The sequence below is a fragment of the Martes martes genome, assembly GCF_963455335.1.
Source record: "Martes martes genome assembly, chromosome: 5".
NCBI lineage: Eukaryota > Metazoa > Chordata > Mammalia > Carnivora > Mustelidae > Martes > Martes martes.
This window is the reverse complement of record NC_137892.1, coordinates 135,429,265-135,456,273: the sequence shown is the minus strand read 5'-3', so window position 1 is coordinate 135,456,273 and position 27,009 is coordinate 135,429,265. Positions and strand designations below refer to the sequence as shown.

The 27,009-nt window shown below is 46.4% G+C and overlaps 1 protein-coding gene across 1 annotated transcript in view; it reads left to right on the top strand.

Annotated features, from left to right (window-relative positions):
* Window positions 1-1,552: 1,552 nt before the first annotated feature.
* The window catches only part of OSMR (oncostatin M receptor), a 52,381-nt gene continuing 26,924 nt past the window's right edge, over window positions 1,553-27,009 (top strand). Inside the window, exons 1-4 of the mRNA XM_080804914.1 lie at window positions 1,553-1,668; window positions 14,866-14,948; window positions 19,944-20,116; window positions 25,883-26,054. Of these exons, the coding sequence (XP_080661040.1) occupies window positions 14,879-14,948; window positions 19,944-20,116; window positions 25,883-26,054 (415 nt within the window). The 5' untranslated portion in view covers window positions 1,553-1,668; window positions 14,866-14,878. The remainder of the gene's footprint in view (window positions 1,669-14,865; window positions 14,949-19,943; window positions 20,117-25,882; window positions 26,055-27,009) is intronic.

The window sequence follows — 27,009 nt, the reverse complement described above, 5'->3', positions numbered from 1 at the left end:
TGGGGGGACACTGGGAGGAGCAAAAACCGTACAACCCAGAAGTAACATTTGGGCTGATTCTGACATATTTTGAGCCATTGGGTCAATTCCAGAAGTGATTCTAAGATAAGATAGGATTCATCATGAGCAATCCTTCTTAATCACTCCTGGGTTCCTTCCCCTCCTACAGTGCTTGGCATTCATGATCCTGCCCAGGTCCCCAAACTGGACCAGAACAGGTCTAGCAAAGCTCCATGAACAATCCTCCATGAGGCACCCCAGTCCTCCAGACACTAGAACACACCGCTCTCTTCTCCGGGTCCTAGCAGGCCGCAGAAGCATGGTGGATCGCCACCCTCCCCGGAGCTTCCCACCAGCAATCTGAAACTGCCCAGTACTTGGAGGGCAGGCAGCCACCAAAGAGAGACACTGGCCCCTCCCCGGTAGTAGGTGCAGCTCTTATAAGCAAAGGGAACTTATGCAGGAGGCTCCTCTGGAGTGCCAACAAGATGAGCGGATCCTGGCATCCCTCAGCCAAACCTTACAAGCTGATGCAGAGGCCTGAACCAGGTCTGGTCCGGTATATCCTGTAGGTGTTCTCGCCTCACTACCTCAAGGCTATGTGCATGGAGCAGCTCCTGGCTGCCCAACTGGCAAGCAGAACCCACTTTCCAAGAACAGGGGAAGGGGCAAGGAGCATCGGGTTGTCCAGGTGCAGTTCAAGGGTCAACTGAAGTTCATGTCCCTTCCATGACCTCCCCCACCAGGGCAATACTAGGATGGTCTCCATTCCAGCTCAAGTTCACAGGGCTCTCCATAGTCCAACACATAATTATGAAAGAGGCGTCAGTAGGTACTTCAAAGACCCTGTATTTGAAATACGCGTTTCAAAGACGCGTTTCAAATGGCATTTTTAAGAGGAAAAGCAAGTTGTAGCATACACGGCTCTTTTGTGAAACAAAGGCTTTAGGACTGTGGCTCTGGATGAAACTTGATCAGAGGCGTTTCGAGATAGGGAGGAGAATCAGGTTCCTAGAACTGTCCAAACACATTTTTTTTTTTTTTTTAATAGCTCTGGGCGCCTAATGGACACACAGTTTGGCTGGAGCTCTTGCCTTCTGCCTGAAGACTTTCTGCCGGGACCCCAGGGTTCCGTCTCTCGCTTGGAGTAACAAGTGGCCGCACGCGGTCACCCCTGCTCCTGGGTCCCTCGGCTGCTCTCAGCGTCCCGCCGCCGCGGGGCCCGCTGGCCCTGGCCAGAGAGGCCGGCGCGCTATGCCTCTCTGGGCCCCACAGAGACTTCAGTTCCACTTCTCTTTTCCAGGCCTCTCCCACTTCCTTTCCCACCGCTCCCCGCCCGGCCGCCGCCAAGCCCCGGACCGCACCTCCGCGGGGTCTCGCCCGCCTCCCGCAGGGTCCCAGCCGCTTCCCCCGGGACCCAAAGGGGAAGAATTCCTGTGGGTCCCAGGAGTGCCAAGAGTGCGCAGCAGGACGGGAAATTGCAAAAGTCCTCAGCCCTCTGCCCTCCCCCGCGGTTTTCCCGTAATTCCCGCCCCTCGGCGCTCGCCCCGCAGCTGATTCATAGCCCGGCCGCGGGGCCGCCCCTGCACGTCCACACCGGCGTCCGCACCCGCGGCCCCGCGCCGCCCAGGACCCGGCCCGGCCCGCGGAGCCCTCCGCCCGCGCGGGGTGAGTACCCCGGCCGCCCGCTCTCTCCGAGCCCCGCGGCAACCTTCCCCGCGCCCCGCCAGCTTTCCCAGCGGGCGGCCCCGGCGCGGCGCCCGGCGGGACCCGACAGCTTCGCAGCCCCTTCCCGGTGTCTGCCCGGCCGGCCGCGGCCCGGTCACGGCCGCCAGCCCGCCCTGCCCGGCGCCGCCCCCGCCCCGCGTCGGCTTTGGCTGGCGCTTCGACCTGCTCCGGGAAGGTGCTCGGAGGGGTCCCCGCCTCTGACCCGCCCGCCCGGCTGCTGCGGAGCACAGAGTCCTTCTCTCCGGAGCGCACGCTGCCGGCGCCCCCGCGGCGTCTCCCCCCTGCTGGAAGTTCACGGTCCCGTCACTTTCTCAGTAGTCGGGGATGTTTACTGAGTTAAAATCCCCAAGCAACTTTCGCGTCTCTCCCAACACATCGCCCCGGGAGTTCATTGTCCCCAACCACCCCCACGCCCCCCGAGCTCCCCCCGAACATTCCCTCCTCTCCGCGCGGTCGGCGATGCCCCTCCTCCCCGGCTGTGTTTACACCTGGGAGTGGGCGGCGCTCACACCCGGTGCGGCGCGGAGATCCCGGGGGGCGCGGTGCGCGGGCGGGCGCCTGGCCTCCTCCGCCACGTGAGTGGAGGGGCCACCGAGCTGGCAGGTTGAGCAGCGGGTGACTTGGAAATGCCAGCGCTCCACCCCCCGCCCGCGGAGAGGGGTTCAGGAACTTGTCCAAGACCATAGAGCGGGCCGCGGTGACTCGGAAAACGCCGCGTAGTCCGGGGCACTGGCGCTGACACCTGGAGTCCTTTCTTGCTGGTCCCGGGCCGGCACTTCCTCAGCCGGTCCGTGCCTGCTTGCGTGCGGCCGCCGGCCTGCCCGGTGGTGGCAGGCACGCTGTTGGGTGCCACGGAGGACAGGCAGGCTCGAAGACACTCTGCGTGCGAATAAGCTTATTCTCCGACTCCAGAGGGGTCCACTGTAGGGGATCGGATCCACGTGAGTGTAGTATATTTGACGTGAGCTGGAGGGAAAGAAGCTCGGGTCGTACGCCCAAGTCTAACGCTGACTGTGGGACTGGGCTGGAGTTTCTCATCCGGTCAGCCTCGGGTTTCTCCCATGCAGAATAACGGTGGTTCGTACTTTGGATCAGGCACCGTGCTAAGCACTTTACGTATGCCAGCTCCCTTAAGCTTCACCAGTGAGCTAGGTAGTAGTTTTGTCATTCTCCTTTTATCCGTGAGGACACCAAGGCCTAGAGAAGTTCACTAACTTGTCTGGGGTCACACAGCGAACAGGTGAGAGTCAGGAATTGGCTTTGGCTGCTGCTTATAACTCTCGGACCCTCTTTGGAGTGGTCCTGGTTGTGGTGCTTCCTTACTGCCCTCCTTTGTCTCTCTCCTGAGCTGCTTTAAAAGGCACTCAGACACCTTTGAAGCTGAAGGGCTCCAGACTGAGCTGAGCCTCAGAATCAATCTTGGGTCTTTTTAAAGCCCTCGACTCCCACTTACCTATTTAGAATCTTCAGGTTATGCTCAGGTTGTGTCTGCCCTGGTAGCATTCAGAAGAATTAGAAGCCAATAGTGACGGGGAGCTCACCACCTAATATTTGATTGCTGGACAAAGTGAATTCTCAGCTGTAACTTGCCTCCTGGTAAATTACATCTTGGTCCCAGTTCTGCCTCTTGCTGGCCCCGCAAATGTGTCTGAGCGTTTTGTATCAAAGGTCAGCTTGACAGTGTCCAACAGGACTCAGGCCACAGCGGGGGGAAATACTTCCTTGCACACTGGGTCTCTCCTTCTACTGCTTTCTTTAACCTTAAAGACCAGGAGCACCTACAGAGGTGCGTGGAGGTGTTCCAGACTCTCTGAAGTTCCTTGTAACCCTTTTGTCCAGAAAAAGGAACCAAGTCAGGAAAGCTACTAGTGGTTTTGAAAGAAAGATCAGTGGTAATAGTTTCCACAAGTGGAAGGAGTATATTTTCCTTGTGGGAACTGGTCTGGGACGTTGTTGGCTCCCGTAGAAAAAAATCTGAGCAAGTGTCATCTTGCTCACTTACAGAACAGTGAGACCTGGCACTCCTTTCCCTGGAGAGAGAAGCCCTCCTCGATTAAAAAAAAAAAAAAAAGAAAAAAAAAGAAAAAAGAAACAGGAAAAAAATAAAACACATGCAGTATTGTGAGAAATGTCCCTCGCTCCAAGCAGGCTTCTTTGTAGTTACAAATGCTCATAAAATGAGCGTTTTTTTCCCAGCAACTGTGTTCCGGGCTTCACAACCTTCCTTCCCTTTTCATTTTAGTTTCTGCAGTTGGCCCCGGAGCAATGCGGGGTCTAGGGGTGCCTAAAAATCTGGATGTAAATTTGGTCTCCCCAAAACTTAACTACTAGTAGCCTACTGTTGACCAGAAGCCTTACTGATAACATAGTTGATGAGCGTATCTTGTATATTACACGCATGATATACTGTGTTTTCTATGAAGTAAGCTAGAGAAGGAGAGATGTTATTAAGAGTATCATAAGGAAGAGAAAATACACTTATAATTCCGTATTGTATTTATTGAGAAAAAATCTTTTTTAAAGATTTTTATTTATTTATTTATTTGACAGACAGAGATCACAAGTAGGCAGAGAAGCAGGCAGACAGAGGAAAGGAAGCAGGCTCCCCGCCGAGCAGAGAACCCGATGCGGGGCTCGATCCCAGGACCCTGGGATCATGACCTGAGCTGAAGGTAGAGGCTTTAACCCACTGAGCCACCCAGGCGCCCCCCCAAAAAATCTTTATATAAGTGGACCTGTTCAGTTTAAACCCATGTTGTTCAGGAGTCAACCGTACTGGTTTTTCAGCATTTATTTATTCCAGGTTGTCCGATTTTCATTCTTATGTTTTAAAAATAATACAAATAATAACTAAGTATGTTCTCATTCAAAAAATAGAGAAGTGAATTGTAGAATTACCATGTAGAACTCCTATTCCTACTCAGAAGAGGGAAGATGGAGTTTGGTAAATACCATTCTGAGATTTTATTTTGTTTTCTACGCATTTGCACAATAATGTGTCTATACATATATCTTCATATATGTAAATGAGATCTTACTATACATTGTGCAGCTTACTTTTTCATTTTCCAAGTCCTAGAGATTTTCCCATGTCAGTACAAATCTCTTTTGCTAAAGGCTACATGTTATTCTAAATTAAAAATATAATTCATCCATTTTTTCTCTTATTAGTGAACATTTGGATGGTTTAAAATTAGTCAGCATTAGCAACAGTACATCAGGAAAGATGGTGCATTCGTCTTTGTGTGTCAGCCTGAATATTTCTATTCAGTAGAGTTCTAGGGTCAAAGGGTTGATTCATGTTTCCACTTGATAGACACAGTCCTTCAAATGATAGCACTGCCCCACCCCAGGTACTAATTTAAAATCAGTGCATGAGAATCTGTTTCCGTCATCCTTCCTACCATCAGCCATTATCTTTTTTTTTTATTTAGATTTTCAAATCTGAAACCCAATATGGCATTTTAATTTGCATTTTGCTGATTACTTCTGCCGTTTAATGTCTCTTAATGTTTATGGGTCATGCATGTCTTCTGTGAATTACCTGTTCCTGTCTTTTGCTCATTTTTCTATTGAGTTGCCTTTTCCAATTCCTCTTTACTGCAGATGCTCTGTACCGATTCAGGATCTTAATCCTTTGTCTGTTGTGGATGCTTTAAATATTTCTTCTACTAAGATGCTCTTTTTTTTTCCCACTAATTTTTTTGTGGTAAAATACATAATGTAAAATTTGCCATCTTAATCATTTTTAAGCGCACAGTTCAGTGTTATTAAATACACTCAGTACTGGGCAGCCATTGCCAGCATTCATCTCTAGAACTCTTTCCATCTTGCAAAACTGACACTCTGTGCCCATTCTCCCGAATCCCGGCCCCTGCCAACAAGCATTCTGCTTTCTGTCTCTCTGAATTTGACCACTCCAGGTGCCTCCTATGAATGGTGGAATCCTAGAGCACTTGTTTTTTTGTGACTGACTTATTTCACTTAGCAACATGTCCTGGAGACCTTCCATGTTGTAGCAGGTGTCAGCATTTTTTCCTTTTCAAGAATGAATAATATTTCATGGTTTGCATATACACATTTTGCTTATCCATTCATAATGCTTTTGTTTTTAACTACCTTCTGCTTCATGGATGTTGTAAATATTTGGGTAATCAACTCTGCAATCTTATTTTTTTTAAAGGTTTTATTTCTTTGTTTTTCTTAGAGAGAGAGAGAGAGCGAGAGCTAGAGTGAGCACTGGGAAGGGCAGAGGGGGAGGGGGAGAATCTCAAGTCAGATGCTGCGCTGAGCTCACAGCTCTCCACAGGGCTCGATCTCATGACCCTGAGATCATGACCTGAACCGAAACCAAGAGTTGGTCGCTTAACTGACTGAACCACCTAGGCACCCCTGCAATCTTGATTTTTGTGCTTCGTCTGGCTTGGGGAGATCTTTTTCACCGAAAAATTATTTTTAAAATTATCTTATTTTCTTCTAATACTTGTATTTTTTTGACATGTACAGTTAGCTCTTTATAATACCAGATTTTTGTATGAAGTAAGAAGTAAGGATATAACTTAATTTCTTTCTACAGTTTTAGGCAGCTCACCTGACACCATTTCTTTAAGTATCTGTCTTTTTTCCAACTCACTTGAAATTCTGTTTTTATAGTAAAATAAGGTCCTATTCATACACGAGTCTATTTCAGGACTCTCTTCTGTTCCATTGATCTGTTTTCTCTCTTCTTCTTTTTGTTTTTTTTTAAGATTTTATTTATTTTTTTGGCAGAGAGAGATCACAAGTAGGCAGAGAAGCAGGCAGAGAGAGGGGGAAGCAGGCTCCCAGCTGAGCAGAGAGCCCTATGTGGGGCTCGATCCCAGGACCCTGGGATCATGACCTGAGCCGAAGGCAGCGGCTTAACCCACTGAGCCACCCAGGCGCCCTTGTTTTCTCTCTTCTTATGCCAGTACCACCCTGTGTGACGTGCTACAGCTTTGTTCTTATATCTAATCATATATATTTGTATTTTTTTTCCAAAAAATTCTTTTGAAATGATTCTGGTACATTTTCTCTTTTTGTAAACTTTATAAATAGCTTATCAAGTTTTAAAAAACCCCGTTGGAATTTGTGTTAGGCTTTCTTGGGTTTATAATTGTTAATAATTCTTTATGCCTTGGAACCCATCCTGGTATGAGCTCCAAGGATGGAGGAAGCAGTGTGAGGTGGGGAAGTGCTGTGCTCTGGGGAATGACTCACCTGGTTTCAAGTTCTGGATTAACTCTGTCAACCTGTACCAAAGTCACTTTAACCTCCTTAGCCTTCATTTCTTCATCTTTGTGCGAGGATAATAATAGAATTTCTTCCATAAGACTCTTGTGAGGATTCAGTTAATAAATTCATGTAAATCACATCCCAAAGCCCCTGGCAGAGAGTTAGCATCCAATTCGTGCTAGCTAGGATCATTTTCATATTTACTTCATATCTTACTATGAGCCTCTGCAGAGCCACATCATAGAAGGTACTGGTAGATCTTTCCTTTATGTATCAATAGTATCCTAAGACATAAAAATATGCAATAGATATTGAAAGTAGTAGTGCTTCTCAAACTTCAGTGTGCCCTTGAAATCACCTAGGGATCTTGTTTAAATGCGAACTTTTATTCAGTAGATCAAAGGTGTGATCTCAGGTTTTGCATTTCTAGCAATTTCTTGGGTGATGTCTTTATCCACGCTCTGAGTGTCTAGTCTTTGACTGGTATTTAAAACCACGCTGCTAGTGATACCACTTCCTATTGGGTTAAATGTGGTTGACAGGACTTGTAAAGTGCTTTCTTTTAATAGTACATGCTAAAGAACTAAATTATAGTTGTGTTGTTTCCTTCCTCCTCCTTCTTTTCAGAGGAAAGAGGGTTTGAGAGCGCTAAATATGATACCAAGTTCTAGTCTTAGATCTGAAATCACTGAGGCACTTAAAACTTAAAACTTGTTTTAAGATGAAGTTTTAACACTTAAAACTTGTTTTAAGATGAAGCCAGCTACCTAAAATCTACCCAATCGGAGTATAAAATCTAAAGCCAACTAAAAGAAAAGCCATAATTTCAAATATCTTACCAAATGGAAATGTGTAAGGTATAAGGAAGCACTTGGAAAAATGTACGACAAAAAGCACTCTTGGAAAACATGGAATCCGGTCCCACTGTGTGAGAACACGGTGTGCGGTGAGTCTTGAGAAGTGATACAGGAGCAGAAGCTCTGCTATCGTGAGTAAATGTTTCATACCTCATGTGATCTCTTGCTCACCTCTTTCTACTCCCAGGCTTCCCAGTGGGGGGACTTTGAACAAGGTAGCTTCATGTACGTTAGTATGCTGCTCTATCAGAAGGGAATGACAGTATATTTTTTTACCCAGAACACTGATTACTTTCTGTATTTGAAATGCCTTTTTTTTTTTTTTTTTTTGCAGGCAAGGTCAGGGAGAGCAGAGGGAGATGGAGGGAATCTTAAGCAGGCTCCGTGCCTAGTGCAGAGCCTGACTCGATCTCATGACCCTGAGATCACAACATGAGCTGAAACCAAGAGTTGGAGGCTAAACTAGCTGAGCCTCCCACATGCCCCTGAAAATGCATTTTTAAAGTGCCTGTACTCTCTCGGGAGAGATCACATTTTTGTACAGAAACACATGACGTGCTCATGGGCCGATCCAGTACCTAAAAAATTCCGACCGTTTTTTAGGCCTGTCAGACAGCTCTGCGTTGGATTTGAATCACAAAATACCATCAGCTGGTTTAGCCCTATTGGGATATATGGTTCAAATATGAAAATAATGGAATTGCAACTACTTGCATTCATAAATATATGTAAAACACACGCACGTTTTAAAGAACGCATTATATGGCCAAATTATATAACGTGAGAGAGTTGACCATAGTGTCGGTCATCCTGCTCACCTCCTTTACCTCATCCTGGCTCTAAATTTATAAGTGTTCATTGTTGGATATGTCTTTGGGGGCCAGTTTGGATCCTTGAAGTAGAAGACAGCAAGGCAGAAGTAGATGTGCAAGAGATCTGGGGGGAGAGCTCTGGGGAGGGATGTGGGGACAAGGGAGCAGGAGGAGACAGCCCCAAGGCAAGGGGACAGGGAACAGAGAAGACTGGAAGGAAGAGCTTCCCCCTGCAATGCAGTTCTAAGAATGTTTTGCCCAAGCCAATGGGGAGGCTTCGATCAAATGTTGCCTGTTAGAGGAGTCCCATGTTGGACAGAAAAGGTTCGGTTTGCTCACTGCCTGGGAGCAGCCTGCAGGAACCGTGGGCTCGGGTGTGAATGTGCGTGGATCCTGACGTACAGCAGGGGAAGCTGTCAGGCATCTACGTTCCTGCAGCAGATCCTTCTAAAGAGAGTACCAAGTGGCACAGTTACACACCCCTCTCCCAGAGGTGTTTGTGTGCACACGCTGTTCTGCAACTTCCTTCTTCACTCAGTATTTTTGGGCTATTCTTCTACAGCAGCCCATAGATCTGTTTCATAGTTTTCCTTTGCGGAAATGCACCATAATTAAATTTTTGGATTCTTTTTCACAATTAGTTGGGTTGTTTTCATTTTTCCTAAATATTAATAATACTACAATGAACATTCTTTAAAATATATAACTTTTTAAAAAGATTTTATTCATTTATTTGACAGAGAGAGATCACAAGTAGGCAGAGAGAGAGGGAAGCAGGCTCCCTGCTGAGCAGAGACCCCCCCCCCCCGATGTGGGGCTTGATCCCAGGACCCTGGGATCATGACCTGAGCCAAAGGTAGAGGCTTTAACCCACTGAGCCACCCAGGTGCCCCTAAAATACATAATTTTTGTGTACAGACACACATATATAAGGATGCTCTCTGTAGGACAAAATTCCAGAAATTGGATTTCTGGATCAAAGGGAAGGCGCCCTGAAATTTTAATAGGTACTGCCAAAATGACCTTGATAAAGTTGTGCTTTTTGACCATCATTGAGTAGCAATACTTACTTCTTCAAACTCTTACCAGTGCTAGATAGTAAAACCTTTTTAGGCTTTGCCAGTTGGACACCACACAGACACACACTCAGACATACAAACTACTATTATAATTTGCATTCATTTAATTACTAGTAATATTGTCTAGTTTTTCCTTATTCCCTTTTGGTTATTGGCATTTCCTTTTTTGTGACTTACATATTCATATCATCTGCTGGGTTTTCTACAGGGTTGCTTGTCTGTTTTTGATTGATTTCTAATTTCTAAGAGCTCTTTTATTGTAGGGGACAGTAACCCTTTGCCATCAGTATTGAAACTATTGTTCCCAGTTTCTTGTTGGGCCCGATTGTAGCACTAAAATTTTTTGCAATGTTCATTTAATTGTTGTACAATCTTTATTGTTTCTAGGATTCATATCATGCTAAAACAGATTATGCATGACCTTTGGCTCAGGTCATGATCCCAGGATTCTGGGATCAAGTCCCACATTGGGCTCCCTGCTCATCATTCTTTAAAGCATTCCTTTCTCTCTCTCTGACAAATAAATAAATAAAATCTTAAAAAAAAAAAAAAAGAATGTTCAAAAAAATAAAAAAAACAATAATTGGATTTTCTGTATATAGGTTTTCATAATCTCATGTAATCCTCATGCCAATCCTATGAGGTAGGTTCTTTATTCTCATTTTACAGGAAAAGAAACTGAAGCTTAAGTGGGTAAAGTACCTTGTCTCTGGTGAGATGATTCCTAAGTGTCCAAGCAGTGATCTGACAGTCAGCAGTCTTCACATCCGAGCCTGTGTACTGGACTGTTACTACCTCCTTTTCCCACAAATGTCCAGGTTATTGTTCCAGTACAACTTGGGGGGAATAATCTGTCTCTTCTTTAGTGATTTAAAAGACTATCGTTAGCACGTGCTAAATCCCTCCGTATTCTTTGGGTCCGGAATATTCCTCGGATCAAGGTTTTCTCTTCCTTTCTTTGATTTCCCTGACCATTTGGGGACTCAGCTTGAATGCTAGCTGGAGTCCCAAGGTCCAGGAATGTTCACCTGAATACGGCTTAAGAAAAAGAAAATCAGCCATGCATAAGCCAGGTCAGTCTCCTAAATAAGGGATGATCTCACGAAACTGCTAGAAACACTTACCCAGGTAGGTTTAGACAGAGGGGAAGGTGTGCTTGGACCTTTCTTTAGGAGGAAGAGGGTGGAGGGAGGGTTGGGGGGAAGACTTACAGGTGACCTGTCCCATGCTATAGTGGCAGCGCCCTTTGGAAGGGGTCCCCAAAGACAAACAGCAGTGCTCATAAGAAAGAAATAAAGATAGATGCATCTGGGAAATGTGGGGACCGTGCCGCCAGCCCTTCATACTGCCACACAGAACTCTGTCACAGGGAGCACACACCCAGCACACGTCCCGGATGAACAGCTTCTTTCTTGAAACCGGGATTTGCATATGACGTCACGAGGCACCCGGCCAATTCCGCAGCAATTGGCAACACACCCATGTTCTTGGGAAGCAAATGACTGGTCATGTTGCTTCTCAAGAGGTTATTTACGGTGAGGAAACTTCCCAGGAATAAATATTTTAGTAATGACGGAAAAAAGTGCTAGTGGAGAACGGCAGGCTTCTACCTCTGACAAAAGCCGTGTTTCATTGCACACGTAGAGTTTGTCCCGGGGGACAATCGAAGGTGGCTTCTTTTTGCCCAGAGATGAGATTTGAATGGGAAGTTCTGCACAATGAGTGGGTAATTTTTCTTTGCTATCCTCCCTTTTCTCCCCCAGAGAAGACATGTCAATGAAAGACTATGAATTAGGCAATATTTGGCACTAGAAAAAGTGGAAGAGCCTGAAAAGGAATCTGTTTACTAAAATAAAATTGAAAGCAAAGAAGAACGAATGTGAGAACATTGGTACAGATACTTATTCATTCACAAGATATTTCCTGGGGAGGAGCTATGGCCTGGGACGGTGATGGACAGTGGGGACTGAGACCCAGGCCTGTCCTCAAGCAGTTCAGTCTGGTTGGGAATGGCGGGGATCTGAAAAATAGAAATAAAGAACCAGGTTGGGCACAGTGTGGGCGAGGCGGGAACGTGGGTTTTGCCTTTCTGAATCCTGCCCCTTAGTCCTTCCCTGACTTCCTTTTCCTACTGGACACAGTAGTGGCCATGCTCCTCGCAGACAGTTGTGGGGAGGAGAGAGGGCACAGGGGCCTTCTCCTGCCCAAGGCAGACCTCTCTTTTGTATGTGCGCTGCCTCTCCAGGCCATCATCCGGTCCCCGCGGTTTAAAGACCATCTGTATACACCCAGGATGACTGAGCCCCCTGCCAGGTCCCCTCCCAGGGACTCCGAAGTGTGTGTCCGGCTAACTCGCTCCCTTGGACATCAAATCAGCAACTCAAATTGAGCACGCTGCCACCGGAGCCCTTGCTAGAGCCCAGGACATCTGTGCTTCTACTCTCTGTGAACGGTAATTTCCGTTCTGCCAAGGGCTCAGGCCATTCGGGGGGCTGTCCCTGATGTCTTCGTCTGTCACCGCCGGCATGTCCTGCCTGCTTTGTCAAGTCTCTCCCAAATCCCACCACTGTACCCACTTCCAGTGCCTTCATCCCGGCCCGAGCCCGCACCCTTGTCCCCAGCCTATTGCATAACCTCCTAGCTGCCGTCCCTCCCGCTACTCCTGTCAGTGGCCATTTACTCCTTTCCCAGACCCCCCGGTGGCTCCCACCTGGCTCAGGGTAGAAGCCACAGCTGGAGAAATGTTTCCCTGGCTGCTCTCCGTCCGGGGCCCTCTGCACCTCCTGCCTCTCACCTCCTTGCCCCCTGCAACACCGGCTCCTGTGGTTCCTTGAATAAGCCCAGCACAACTTGCTCCCTCGTCCCCAGATCCTTCGCCACACTAGTGGGGAGCTCGCCAGCAAAGAGCTGGTACCCTCCGAATAGGGCACAGGGTAACTGAGGCAGATTTGCAGGGGAGGGGAGGAGGGAGTCCGCGTGGGCCGTGCGGTCAGTCTCCTGGGGCTTGGAAGCAGCTGGCTCGGGGCCCTTAGTGTCTGTGTCCTTCCCGCAGCATCAGGCTCTGGCACATCGGGAGAACTGTTCATGTAGCATTTCCCAAAGGCTGCCACGCGTGTCTCCAGAATGTTCTTCCAGTGGCCGACTCTCATTCTGAAGCTAACCTCCTCAGGTTCCCAGCCTGCCGGGTGGGAGGAGGTGGGGAAGGGCGGGCCTTCCAGATGAGACTGTCCCCATGCTTCTCAAGGACTGTCCCCATGCTTCTCAAGAGCCCTTGAGAAGCATGGGGATAGTCTCATCTGGAAGTCAATATTCCTGTGACCCCCAGACCATAGATACAAGTCCTTTGTAAAGACTCCTAGTTTTCAATTTTGTTACGTGACCACTTTTATCCTTTAATTTCTGATTACCCTTAATTCATAGGTGGCTACTAACTTGCCGTTTCAAGTTTCTCTGTCTTAAGTTTCTCTGTTAAACATAAAAAATTTGTTTAAATTCTGTGACATGTGAGATATTTGATTCACCAGAACTCCAAAATTTGAAAAAAAAATACCCCAAAACATTTTAAGTAGCCCTTTCCTACAGAGAACACAAGGCAACCTACATCGCTCCCGGAATCATCTGGTTTTCAATTTACGCAATGAGACTTCCTCACAGAGAGAGGCGCCTTGCGCTCCTCGGGGTAGGCCGGTCTTAGGATAGACTCCTGCGTCCATGGGCCAGGACTGGAAGGATGGGTCTGTTGCGCGCAGAGTGTCACGCGCCTCATGCTGGCATTTTCCTTTGCCTCGCCTTCGCCTTCGGTGCTGAGCAGAAACAACTTCCTCTTGGATTCCTTTTCTCCCTGGCTTTGATATTTAGTTGTAATAAGAGCCTCTCTGACGTGGTAAGTAGAGATTTTAGAGAGGTGAATGACCTGTTTGCCAAAACTAGAAGTAGCAGCGAGCAGGCCTAAAGGACTATGAGGAAAAGCTGCTGTTCGCAGACTTTCTGCTGGTGACTGGGCCCATCTGTAAGCGGATGTGACTACCTTGAATAATTTAAGGGTATTCGTTTTCTGTCGTCACTGTTGTTCCCATTTAGTGGCGGGCAGTGAAAGGGAATGGTCTGGTTCGCTGAGTTTCTGGATCTGATGAAGTCTGCGTGGCTAGACCGAGGTGAAGGGGACTCTGAACGGTTTCACTGCCTGTCAGTGGGGTGAGTCAGGCTTTGAAGTAGAAAAGTGAAACTCAGGGCTTCCCTTGACTAACACTATTACTATTAAATTAAGAACGAATTAGCCTCCTTGAGGTCATCAGCGTTCACTCTTTGTGCCCTCGGATTGTCCTGTGGTCAGAGGACCCGATGAATCAGTGAAGCTCTTTGACCTTCCCTTTACAACCCTCCTCTAAAGTGAGGAAAACCGGAAATTATCTTGAACAATGAAACACTGCCTATCTCTTCAGGTGGAATGTGCTGGGTTTTCTTTGGTGAAATTGTAACGAGGGAGACGGGGAAGAGTGAAGATGACTCCTCTCTAAGTAGCTCACTCAGATTTAGCTCTTCTGAGACCCTGGTCCACTTTGTTACATTTCACTTCTGTTTCTTTGTTTTACCTTTCTTCATGAACCTTTGGCTGGTTTTAAGAAATTGGTAGGCCACTTCTCTATTGCCACGCGGCCTCCATGGCACGTGACAGTGAGCATTCATGGCTTCCACATCTGGGACCAGTCACTCTTGGTCAGCTGCTGGCTGACCTGGGCTGACCCCGGTGAGGATGGGGGGCAGCCATGGTGACTCAGCGCCCCCCCCCATTGCTCCTCCTCCTCCTGGGTCCAAGAGGGTAGCCCAGAAGGGCTCTTTTCTTGCCAAAGGTGGAAGCACAAAAGAGTAAGCAGAATGACACAGGGGTTTTGAGGCTTAGGCTTCAAACGGGCTCACCATGGCTTCGGCCTCAGCAAGTCACCTGGAGCAGGGAAATATACTCTTACTTTGGGAGGCAGGGGGGACTCCAAACTCTCATGACAAGAGGCATGGATGGATGAAAGGAGAGAAGAATGGGAGCCTTTAATACCATCGTCTACCACAATGGGGTCAAAGACACCTACTCAGAGCTAAAATTAAATAAAATTTTTCTCCTGTGTAATTTATCTTTTTCAGAAATCCGGAACCTATGGCTCTCTTTTCAGTCTCTCAGACATTCCTCTTGACATTGCTGTCCTTGAGAACTTACCAGAGTGAAGGTGAGTATGGGGAAGAACAGAAAAGAAAAAAAAAATGCAGAGAAAAAGAACAAGGTAACTGGTACTTTGGAGGAAAGTTGCACAAGTCTTTTCTTTGGGAATTACTTGGAACTGGTGAGTAGCAGTGGTTTCCTTAGTTTTGATAGCTCATGGTAATAAAGCCACACCTTAGCCCTCATTTCCTGGCCAGTGCTCTGGTCATCCGGACACTTGTGAGTGGATCTAATCCCACAGAACTCATGGTAAATACACTGTGAGTGACATCTCCAAAGGAGTTGCCTTGTCCTGTGGGGCTGAGGTATAACCAGACCAGCCCAGGCCACTGGCTTAGAACAAGTTGCGATGTCCTTCAGTGACATTCATTGAGAAGCTATTTGCCGCAAGATAATACGCTAAGTACTGAAATGCTATTTATGGAAAAAAGAAACAGCAATTGTCACTTAGCTACTCTCCCCCAGTGAGGGTATTTTTCAATAAACCAACTTTGTAAATAGTGTCAATAAGGACGCTTGTAAAATGTTCATAGTGACTTTGGCTATTACTTTGAACCAGGTGGAAGGTACTCAGGCCTGAGTCTGTTGCCTGTGTTTAACAAAGCTTTGCACTTTCCTCATCCTGTGTTTACTCTTTGCTGTCCTCCCTTTGTAACAGAGAGCACAGGCTTACGGCCTCGGCCTCGTAATTATTCACACAGCCCCCTCCATGGATTCCTGAAGTGATGTTTCCAAGAAACACCCACAGAAGGTTTCTTTTTTCCCTAAAACTCTGTGAAAAGATATTTGGAAAGAAAAAGGAGATTTTGTTCTGATAAGAGCTTAGTTCTCTGCCTGGTGTTCTTTAAGTCTGGGTCTATTTCTTTTAGGTTCAGGGCACATGAGATGCTGCTGCTTTTTTGGCTTCTTAAAATTCGTAGTTTGTTGATAACCTTCCATAATCTGGAGCTGAAAGATGGGAATTAGGACTTCTCATTTGTCATATGTATACCCCTCACCTTATCTATCTTACTTGCTAAATGTGAACAGCTGGGCTGAGGGGGTGGTCCGTACCATAGGAAGGTTGGGTCCAGCTAGAGCCTCTGATTCTCAGACAGACCCATGCCCCCGGTTCCAGACTCTCCAGAAAATCCTACGCATTTAATCCCAAATTTTGGCCCAGTTCCCTTCCCTAGTGAAGTCTCATTATCTGATCCAATGACGACTGACTGGGTACCTTCTACGTGCAAGACACTGTTCTCAGAAGTAGTTCCAAGGAAGAATGGATCTTTTCCACTTCTTTCATTGACATCAGACATTCATTACCCGTTTCTCTCTCCACCAGTCTTTGTTTCTGCATCCAGCTTTCTCAGCTAAGCATGCCTGCCTTGCCACGTAATCCTGTCATTGTCCTCACACCACTTGGGTTTCTTGTCTCAATTTTTGCCGCCTCTGCCAGGTACCTGCTAAACGTCCACTCAGACGAGTGGGCCTCCCACACGATGGCCCAGCCAGGCTCAGGGATGAGACTTGGGTTCAGAAGTCCTAGCTTCTCCCGACCCATGAGACAGAGTCCAGACTCACTTCCACTTGTTGCTGGGCTCATGTCTGCTTCAGTCAGAGATCATGACTATAGCATTTGGTTTATTTTCTCCCATTCTCTTGTGTAAGTACCATACAGACCAAGACAGAGATGTAAAAACGTAGATTTTTTTTTTTTTTTGTAGAAGTGAAATTACACTATAGATACTGGGAATATTTATACTATGTATGGACTTATTAAACTCTATATAAAGTATGTATGTTGTATATAGTGTAAATATATATACTGGGAAATTATACTATAATGTGTAAATATAAGTAAAATATAAAAGTATATGCAGGTAAAGTATGTATATTTTAGTATGTGTTCTTCAGTATATGCTTTTTAAAACAATACAACATACGATGAGGCTTTTTTTTTATTTTTTATTTTTATTTTTTTTTTTAAAGATTTTATTTATTTATTTGACAGACAGAGATCACAGGCAGAGAGAGAGAGAGAGAGAGAGGAGGAAGCAGGCTCCCTGCCGAGCAGAGAGCCCGATGCGGGCCTCGATCCCAGGACTTTGGGATCATGACCTGAGCCGAAGGCAGAGGCTTTAAACCACTGAGCCACCCAGGTGCCCACGATGAGGCTTTTTAGCTTTGATCTCAAATGTTCTTTTAGCAATAACATTCTGTTTAATGGCTGTGTGATGTCCCAAGTTATAAATGAACCATGGTTTGTTTTCTTAAGTAGTGTTGGGGCCAGACAAAGAGCCTGGGTGAGAGAAGTGGGAGAAGAGTCTGTGATTAGACCCAGGGCTGTCTGATCACCCACTCCTCACTGTAAAAAGAGAGCTGGGCCCAGGGCCAAGAACCTTGGGTTTGGGTCTAGTTGGATGCTCTTGGGAAGTCACGTCCCTTTTTTTAAAACTCAGTTTCCTCATCTGAAAATAATGGGGTTGGACTTAAGGATCTGCACGATCCCTTAATCTCTCTGACTTTACCTTGACATCTCCCACTATTTCCCAAGGAAGTCCTCAGTTGCTTTTGACCCGAATTATTTCTGACTGATGTCTCTCCCAACTACTTGAGTCACTCAGCACTCACGGATCCCTCACGTCAAAAAAAGTTCCTCTTTTACCTAAAGCATCACACGGTAGCTTTCTCGAGCTTCCAGAAATAAAGTTGATACTGGTCGTTGACTCATCCTTTAGCAAGCAGTCACTGGGTGTCAACTGTGACAGGTGTGTTATTGGACTTGGTTTCACTGAGCTGAGTAAGACTTAGTCCCGCCCTTGTCGAGCTCACAGTCCTTGGGGAGACAAACCCAGACCCAGACAAACCCCAGCTATCATGACACACCATGATCAGTGCTCAAACAAGGGCTTAGAAATGCAGCCCTGGGGAGAAGAGAATGCCACCGACGAGGAGAGACAAGCTATTGCTTGTTGTGCTCTTGAGAACTTGTGAAGATCCTGAGTCCCTGTGATTTGAGGTCAACATCCGCTGTGGGGAAGAGGTTGTGCCGAGTGCTGGGGACGAGAGTCCATTCAAAGATGTCTCTGCCTCGGCCTCTGCCTTCCAGGAAGTTTGTATCTAGAGTGTGAGACTGACAGCAACAAATTACTACCCAGACAAAATGGAATGAGGGCTAGGAGAGCTGGGATGATTTTGCAGACATCCAGCCTTCTCTGTGCTATTGGTTACTACTAATTATTAAAAATATTTCCTCCTATTCCCTAAGGGATCTGCTCTTTCATCCCCCTAAACCTGCTTTTACTTAGCTTACATCTTAGGCTTGGAAGACTCCCCCAACTGACTGGTTTAAGGAGAGGATGAATAATGGCTATTCCCTTTAACTAAAGAGTAGAGAAATTTTATTCACAAAGGAGAAAAAAAAAAATCTCTAACCAAATAGTAATAGAAAGTGGCCATCATGTTTTGGGCTTTGAGTGTTCAGAAATTCCAGCTTACTTCATTTAACTTTGTATGAATGGGGTCTGATAAATGACTCACTCTGCCAAAGCTCATTGAGAATCAGAATGCCAAAAAAAAAAAAAAAAAAAAGACTCAAAATGCTAATTGATTAAGTTGCAGTGGGAAACAAAACTGGAAAAATGACTGGTGCCTAGCCTTTTGGTGCAGATTGACCCAGAGGACTAAATTCTGCATCCTGAAGTATCATCACAGTGGAGTGAACTAGGTGTCTTAGTTCACTTAGTTTACTTAGTAAAATCTAGCGTATTATAGGGTCTGAAAGTAATGCATGCTTCTAAAGAACATTTATAAAATACAAAAAAAGCATAAAAAAGTAAAATCACTCTGCCTCGCCATCCAGAAATAATGAGTAGTAGCGTTATAGCTTTACTTCTCTTTATAGCTTTCTGAAAAATAACCTAAGCACTTTAAAAAATATAAAATGGAATGCACAATCTAGTAAGTTTTTAAGGTCGAGAAAAGCATATGATTTAAACATGGCAATAGAGTGGAGTTGGTAGGACGGTAGGGTCTCAATCTCTGTATCATTTGAACGTTTTGATCATGATCACATATATGTAAAAAAAAATTTTGGAGCACCTGGGTGGCTCACTGGGTTAAAGCCTCTGCCTTCGGCTTGGGTCATGGTCTCAGGGTCCTGGGATCGATCCCCACGTTGGGCTCTCCGCTCAGCGGGGAGCCTGCTTCCCTTCCTCTCTCTCTGCCTGCTTCTCTGCCTACTTGTGATCTCTGTCTGTCAAATAAATAAATAAAAATCTTTTAAAAAATTTTATTGAAGGGAAATTCACATAACTTAAAATTAACCATTTTGTGGTTAAAATGAACAAATCAGTGATATTGGTACATTCAAAAATATGCAACCGGCACTTCCGTGTAGTTCCAAAACATTTTTATCACCCCAAAAGGAGACCCTGTAATCATGAAGCACTTACTCTCAACTGCTCCCATCCTCAGCCCCCAGCGATCACCAGTCTTCTATACTCCTCTATGGATTTACCTATTCTGAGCGCCTGTGTCTCTCCAGCTGGGGTCCTTCCTTGAGCTAAGAACATCATCACAATTATTTTATTCCACACAAGTGCCTTGCTGGTCTTATCTACAGAGTTCAGTAAATTCTTGCCAGCAGTGTTTTAAGTGTAGTGCATTGAGATCTAAGCAATCATGTCTAGAGATAGGGTATGCTCCCACTTCAGAGTTATATAATAAACTATGAAATACAGATTTTCAAACAGAAAACTCTTTTTATTTCCAGGAATATGAAATTTATGGCCAAGACTCCTCTTTATATAGCCTTTCATTTATCTAGGCTTTAATTTCTTTATCTACCAAATGATTTCTAAATTCCCTTGCAGACTTTCAAGATGGCTCATTCTAAGAGGCACGTGTGAGCATTATTTTCCAAAACTAAACGGTGGTGATACTGAACAGTTTATTATCTGTGACTCTTCAATTGTGTTCCTATTAAATGTTATTTCATATCTTATTTTTGATCTTTTAGTCTTGTCTGAACCTGTTCCATGGGCCCCTGAATCCCTGAAAGTTTCCGTCAATTCTACATGTCAGTGTTTGCATTTACAATGGACTGTCCACAACCTTGCTCATCATCGGGAATTCAAAATGGTTTTTCAGATAGAAATCAGTAGAATTAAAACATCTAATGTCATCTGGGTGGTAAGTACTTTTTTTTTTTTTTGGCTCAACATTTTAACAGTCCTTTTCTGACCAAGATCTTTCTCTTATAACATCCACAAAAATCCCAATACAGAAACATTTTAGCAACTCAACATGGTTTTCCAAAACAATTACATTTCTGTGTTTTTAGTTAAGAGGCTATGGGACCAAGTAACATGACAGCTTTGGTTCAGTAGGCTGGATACAACATGTTATGGAAATGATCATTTCCTCATTTCTGCTCTATCTCCTAAGTAGGCTACTGGGCCCATCCTTGAGTCCTAGATTCCAAAAATCCATGAACACCAACCTTCTTTTCTCTCTTCCCTCTTTCTTTCCTGTCCACCAGACATTTTCCTCAATTAGATGTAATTGTTTGGCAGCATTCTTCTTGCTAGTGTGGCTTCCTATCTGTTGCTTCACTCGTACCGTGATGAAATACAAGGAAGGATGAGTCCAAGCACTGTGTGTTCTCTCCAGCAAAGAGGTTCTTCCTGGACCCACCATGTTGGAGAGTAACTTACGATGTCCTTTGTTCCCTCACGTGTGGCTTTTTCTACAGCAAATCAAGTTATGAAAATCTTTCATTTCACGATCATTTTGCCTTTGAATTATTTGGGATTTGTCACTTGTCTTGGTTCAAATCATGGTTGGGCCCATTGAGCTGACGCTTCTCCGTCTCATGCATTAAGATACTGTGGTGGTTTCTTTCAGTTTCCATTTTATGGTCTGGGGACCCTTAATAATCTACCCACACAGCGTGCTCATTCATTATCAGAGGATGCTGAAGGACAGCATGGTGGAGTGTTCTCTCCTTGAAGGGGAACAGAGAATTTGCCTGGCGTGAAGGGAAACTCAGGGATGTGTCACGGCTGGGGATCTCTATTTGCTCAGCTGAAGTCTACTCTTCTCTCAGGCATTGGAAGCGTGGGCGCAGGGATTCGGAATGGTTAGTTCCTTTAGGAAAGTGGAAATGTTACTCGTTCTGATGCCTCCAGTTACTTTCCATGTTCATGCATTTGAGATCTGGGTGAGAGGCCTTAAGTATAACTTGGACTCTGTCCACCTAGGTTGATAGCAGTCTGCCATTCCACTCTGCCAAGAGTCGTTTCCCTCAGTGAGAGTTGTTTAGTGTTCTGATTTTTTTTAAAGATTTTATTTTTATTTATTTGTCAGAGAGAGAGAGCGTGTACACAGGCAGGCAGAGTGGCAGGCAGAGGCAGAGGGAGAAGCAGGCTGCCTGCCGAGCAAGGAGCCCGATGTGGGACTCGATCCCAGAACACCGGGATCATGACCTGAGCCGAAGGCAGCCCCCCAACTGACTGAGCCACCCAGGCATCCCTAGTGTTCTGATTTTAAGCAAAAGCATTGCGCATTACAGCTGCTCACTTTCCACCATCAGCATATCTGCCCACTGGACCTCATACTAATCATTTTTGTACTTTCATTTATATATGTATGTATGTATTTTTTTTTTAAGAGAGGAGAGAGGCAAAGAGAGTACATGCAAGTGAGCAGGGGAGGGACGAAAGGAGAAAGAGAATCCTAAGCAGGCTACATGCCCAGTGTGGAGCCTGATGTGGGGCTCGATCTCATGACCCCGAGATCACGACCTGAGCCAAAATCAAGAGTCAGACGCTTAACCAACTGAACCACGCAAGCACCCCCATATTTTTGTATTTTTGATGGATGCACTCGTTGGTTGTCGATTTGGACCCAGTAAAATATTGCACAAAGGTCATATTGAGGCTAGTTGTCTAAGAAAAGGAAGTTGAGAGAAATGCTGGAAGAATTAATGGAAAATTAGTACTTAACACCATGGGAAGAAGTAACGCTAACCATAGACCAAGTGGATCCCATTTTTTATTTTCCTAACAGGCACTTGTTCATTTCTGTTTTCACCTTTGATTGGTCTAAGAGCTATTTTTTCTGGGGAGAGCAGCTTGTCAAACCTGCTTCCATGAACTACTAAGGCTCGAGATCTTCACGACTAGAGTTCTGCCTCGTCCGATGTCTGGTCCCCATTATCACCCAGCTCAGCCTGACGGGGGAGAGGAGAGTGGTGTGTTGTGCCATTCAGCTCCCCGAGCCAGGACAGTATCCTTCAGCCACATGCCCAGACAGGGGTGACGGCCATGGGCACGCCCCGGGTAATCAGTGGCCAGGCCTCCCAGAACAGACAATACCACAAGGAGCCTTTGTCTGCCCCTTCCAGGCCTAAAGTCAAGGAGAGACATGAGATCCCCCTGCAGCTGAGGGGAAGGAAGCCAGCCGAGGGGACTGCTTCTGAAGAGAGCGCGGTCTCCCTTTTTGTAAGGTGGTTCCCGGTAAGGCGAGGCTGGCAGCTCGCTTTCCTGCATGCGGAGAAGGGACAGCTTTCAGGACTCCTGCCTCCAGCGGTGGTCGTGTGCCTAACCAAGCCAAGGAGGACCGTCCTGGTCCAACTGCTTGCAGCAGGGCTGGGGACCCTGGGTTGCCTCCCGGATGGTGAGGGCCACGCAGAAGCCTGCTGGCAGCCAGCCGCCCGCCCACACCACACGGCCTCACCTGGGCCTGCTTCTGCCCTCGGCCTGTCCGGCCACTGGCCTTCTGGTCAGTGGCCGGGGAAGGCGGCGTGGAGTCCTAGTGCAGGCCCGGGAGGAGGCCAGGAGCTGAGTTTGCCAGGGATCTGCGCTCGCCTCAGGAACGAGTCTGTGACCTCACTTGGACTCCTGGAGAGGTGAATGTGCCAACTTCTTGTGACTTGCTAGTGTCTGCCAAATTAAACTTGCCACTTCAGTGAATGAAAACAGCCCCAGCACAATTCATCACGTTAAGAAAAAAAAATCACTGAATTGATGCATTCAAGGAAAGTTTTATCTCCTCCATGACAAGGCTGTGAGCAGCACACAGCACAAGTTTGTGGTTAGACAGAATCTGCACAAGCGGTGTCTGAGGAAAACAGAGCCCACGATGCCTGTTAATGATGCAGACACTGAGCGCATGGTTGGGAGACTGGGAGCCGGGGTCCAGCCATTATTCAAGGCGTAGGTCTGTCAGGGCTGAGCGGGAATGAGGAGAAAAAACACACAGACCAGAGTGTCCTAAATGTGGGATGTGCAGTGCTGGCCGCTGACAAGGTACTATGGGGTTGTGACGAGGCCTGACCTTCTCCAGCAACTTGAAAGAAGGACTTTTTGAGCCAAAAACAAGGAAGAGGATTAGAAGCTAATTTAGAAGGGAGGGTGGAGAATATTCTGGGAAGAGCCCACAGGTGTGAGCTGAGGCCTTGAGGGGAGGGCTGTGAGCTCCCAGGCCTGAAAGCATGGAGCACAGAGGGGCAGCCGTGGCCCCGGGTGGACCACACAGGACACTGGAGGTCATGCTCAGTTTTCCTGTTTTATCCTGAGAGCCACAAAAAGAAGAGGAATGACAGGATCTGGCTGGAAGTGTTTGAAAAGTCTGCTCTGGCTCACAGCGGAGACCAGGTGGGGCAGTGCGAGAAGACAAAGCATTACCTGTATGAGGGGGGCTGTGTGGTGGGCCCAGCAGAGAGGCACCCGGAGTGACTGGTGACACTCCAGGATGACAAAAGTGGCTAAATTCCAAAGAGATGCAGTAGGAAAAACCCAAACTGTCGCTTGTGGACAGCAAGGTCGCCATTATTGATACAGTTTCTGGGTTGGTGTGTTGGTTGGTTTTTTGGTGTTTGCTCTTAAACAATATTTAATCAAAATGGCTCAAGACTGCTTGTATTAAATAGGAAAAGTTGCGTAGATCAGGACCTCAAATCTCGTATTTAAAACGCGTATTTTGTAGTTTAGGAGTAAAACAACATGATAAACCAAAAGAGAAACATTTTATAACTTGGAGTCCCACATGGAGGGAAGGGCTGTGCACTGCGAGGTGGGCCAAGGTGCTCTCCCCCCAGGGCTGCTCCGGCTTCGGCCCGAGCTCCGCTGTAGCCCAGCAGCCTGGGAAGGGGGAAAGGAGAAAGTGGAGGGAAGGCCTCAGAGTCTGTCAGCTCCGGCTGTGTGTGACATGCACGTTGCCCCCATCCTCATGACTATAGGGTTTGAGATTAGCCTTTAGAAATGGGGCTGCAGGGACGCCTGGGTGGCTCAGTTGGTTAAGCGGCTGCCTTCGGCTCAGGTCATGATCCCAGCATCCTGGGATCAAGTCCCACATCGGGCTCCTTGCTCTGCAGGGAGCCTGCTTCTCCCTCTGCCACTCTGTTTGCCTGTGCTCACTCTCTCTCTCTCTCTCTGACAAATAAATAAATAAAATTAAAAAAAAAAAAAAAAGAAATGGGACTGCAGACTCAGTTTTCCCCAGGAAATGCAAGCATTTGATGTTCCCATCATCCAGCAGTGGGGGCAGAAAGCAAGTGTCCTGGAGGGGCCCACCAGGGAGCCTGAGTGTCCAGAGCCTTGCGGGACGGGAAGAAGAATAAAGCCCTGTGTCTGTTCTCTTGGGACCATGCTCCAGCCAGGGACACAACCCAACCACAGATGAAATGTCAACGACCATACCCAGTGTGCAGGAGGGCTTCCGGGGAGGTGGGGGTGGGTGTGGCCTGGACTAATTCCCAGTGCAGAGGGGGCGTGGGGACCCTAAACCAGGGATGCTGGGTGAACAGACTCTGAGGTGTAAAAGTATAAAGCTATTCCCCAAGTGCAAGGTAGACCACTGTGTCCAGAGAGGAGGTCCCTGTGAGGGAGAGGCAGGTTGGAATCAGCATGTAGATGGCTGAGAGGGTAAGGTGTAAAAGAACCATTGAAGCCCATTGAAAGAGAGAGAAGACACCAGAATTTTAGAAAGATCAAGATGAAAGGCTGTGTGGAGAGGCACCTGGGTGGCTCAGGTGGTTAAGCATCGGATTCTTGATTTAGGCTTGGGTCATGATCTCAGGTCGTGAGATCGAGCCCCACATTGGGCTCTGCACTGAGCGTGGAGCCTGCTGAAGATTCTCTTTCTCCGCCTGCCCCTCCCCCACTCACACACTCTGTCTCTAAAGTAAATAAATAAATCTTAAAAAAAAAAAAAAGGCTGTGTGGGAAGAGCAGTTGCAGTTCAACTTGAACAAGCTTCCCAAGAGCACAGTGTAAGACATCTTGTGTGCTTGACCTCCCTGGGGACTGAAGATTCTAACAGGCGGAGCTCAGAGAAGAGGACATGGCCCCTGGACCACCATATCTGCAAAGACAAGTAGACCAAATGAAACCAAACAGAAAACAGACAAACAGAGCCCAAAGGCCTCACAGAGAGCCTCCTACTGGCTTCGGAGAGCCGTTGGTACTCCTGGGTACCATGAAGGCCTGCCCTCTCTACGGAGATTTGGCCAACTTGATCTGGCCGTGGCTAAAAAAGATTATTAATACAGTACTCCTCGGTCTTGCTTATTTTTAAAGAATGACTCCATTAGTTCTCTAGTTTGCAAAAATTTTCTTAGCAGGCTCTATGTGACAAGTCCCGTGCCTACCTTCTGACTCTGACCTCTCCCCCCAAGAATGGAGTACGTTCAGCTTTCTTTCACTTGCTCCCCACGAGCCCCCTGGAATCAGAGAGCCGTCAGGAGTGGGAGATGAGCTCTCAAAAGGCAGGAGGCTGTGGCAGGTTCTGCTGTGACGTCTGAGTGGGGGAGTGGGCTGCTTAGGGATGGACCGCTCTTGCGTGTCTCTGGGAGCTGCAGTGGGCTCCTGGCTGTGTGCTTGGTGGTAACTCTAATCAGGCCATTTTCCTGGACAGCATGGATCCACGTTTCCAAATTTTTCCCTTTCTTTCTAGGAGAACTACACCACCACTGTGAAGTGGAACCAGGTTCTGCACTGGAGCTGGGAATCCAAGCTCCCCTTGGAATGTGCGAAGCATTTTATAAGAATGAGGAGTGCGGTAGATGCTGCCAAGACCCCCGGGCCAAGGGTCTGGAGCAGCTGGAGTTCGTGGGAGGAAGCAGATGGTAAGAAGGGAGGTGGTAAAAGAATTAAAAGCTCAAATATTTAATATTACTTAGGGATCAATAGCCAAATAGTAGAAGTCTCTTTTGAGGAGACCGAGTAGAAACCGACGTTATTTTTGTCTTCCCTTGGAATGAAGAAGTGCGGAAGTGAACCGTGCCACCAGGAGATAGATGTCTACAGTTTTGCCTCACAATTTATTCTCAGAGATAATTACGCAAGTTCAGACAATTTCGTATTTATTTTCCAAACATGGGACCCGTGTTTATTACAAATACTAAGAGAACAAAGCAGGACATAAATTGTACATAGGCTTTTATTAGTGTATCTACACCTAGAGCAGAGGTTAGGAAGCTTTTGTGTAAAGGGCAAGATAGGAAGTATTTTAGGCTGTACAGACCCTGTTGGTCTCAGCCATGACTCTGAGACATGTAATTGTAATGGGAAAGCCATCTTAAGCAATATGTAAACAAATGAGAATTGTTGTGTTCTAATAAAACTTTATTTACAAAAACAGATGGCAAGCTAGAATTGGTCCATGGGCCCTAGCCTGCCAACCCCTAAGGTAGAGAGAAGCAGTGAAATATGGAAACAATGAAATCAAATCTTCATTTGAGTAATGAGATTATGGAGAAATATGTTGTATGTATCTCCTAATTTTGATAATTTAATTTTGTTATCATTAAAATCTAGAGTGGATTTTACCACAGCTTATTATGCTTCATTTAAACTATAAGCTGGTTCTAAAGCAATGCCATTTGGCTCTCTCAGCGTATACCATTTGCCAGATAATCTGGAATTCCTGCCCATAGAACCATTCCTTTGTTAAGTGTTTATACAAATCTGTTAAAGTCAAACTGATGGCAAACATTAACCCATGAGCAGCCTCGTTATTAATTTAATACTGCTAATAGAATTAAATCTGCATTTTAGTCATGTTCTAAGCACTCTCCATAT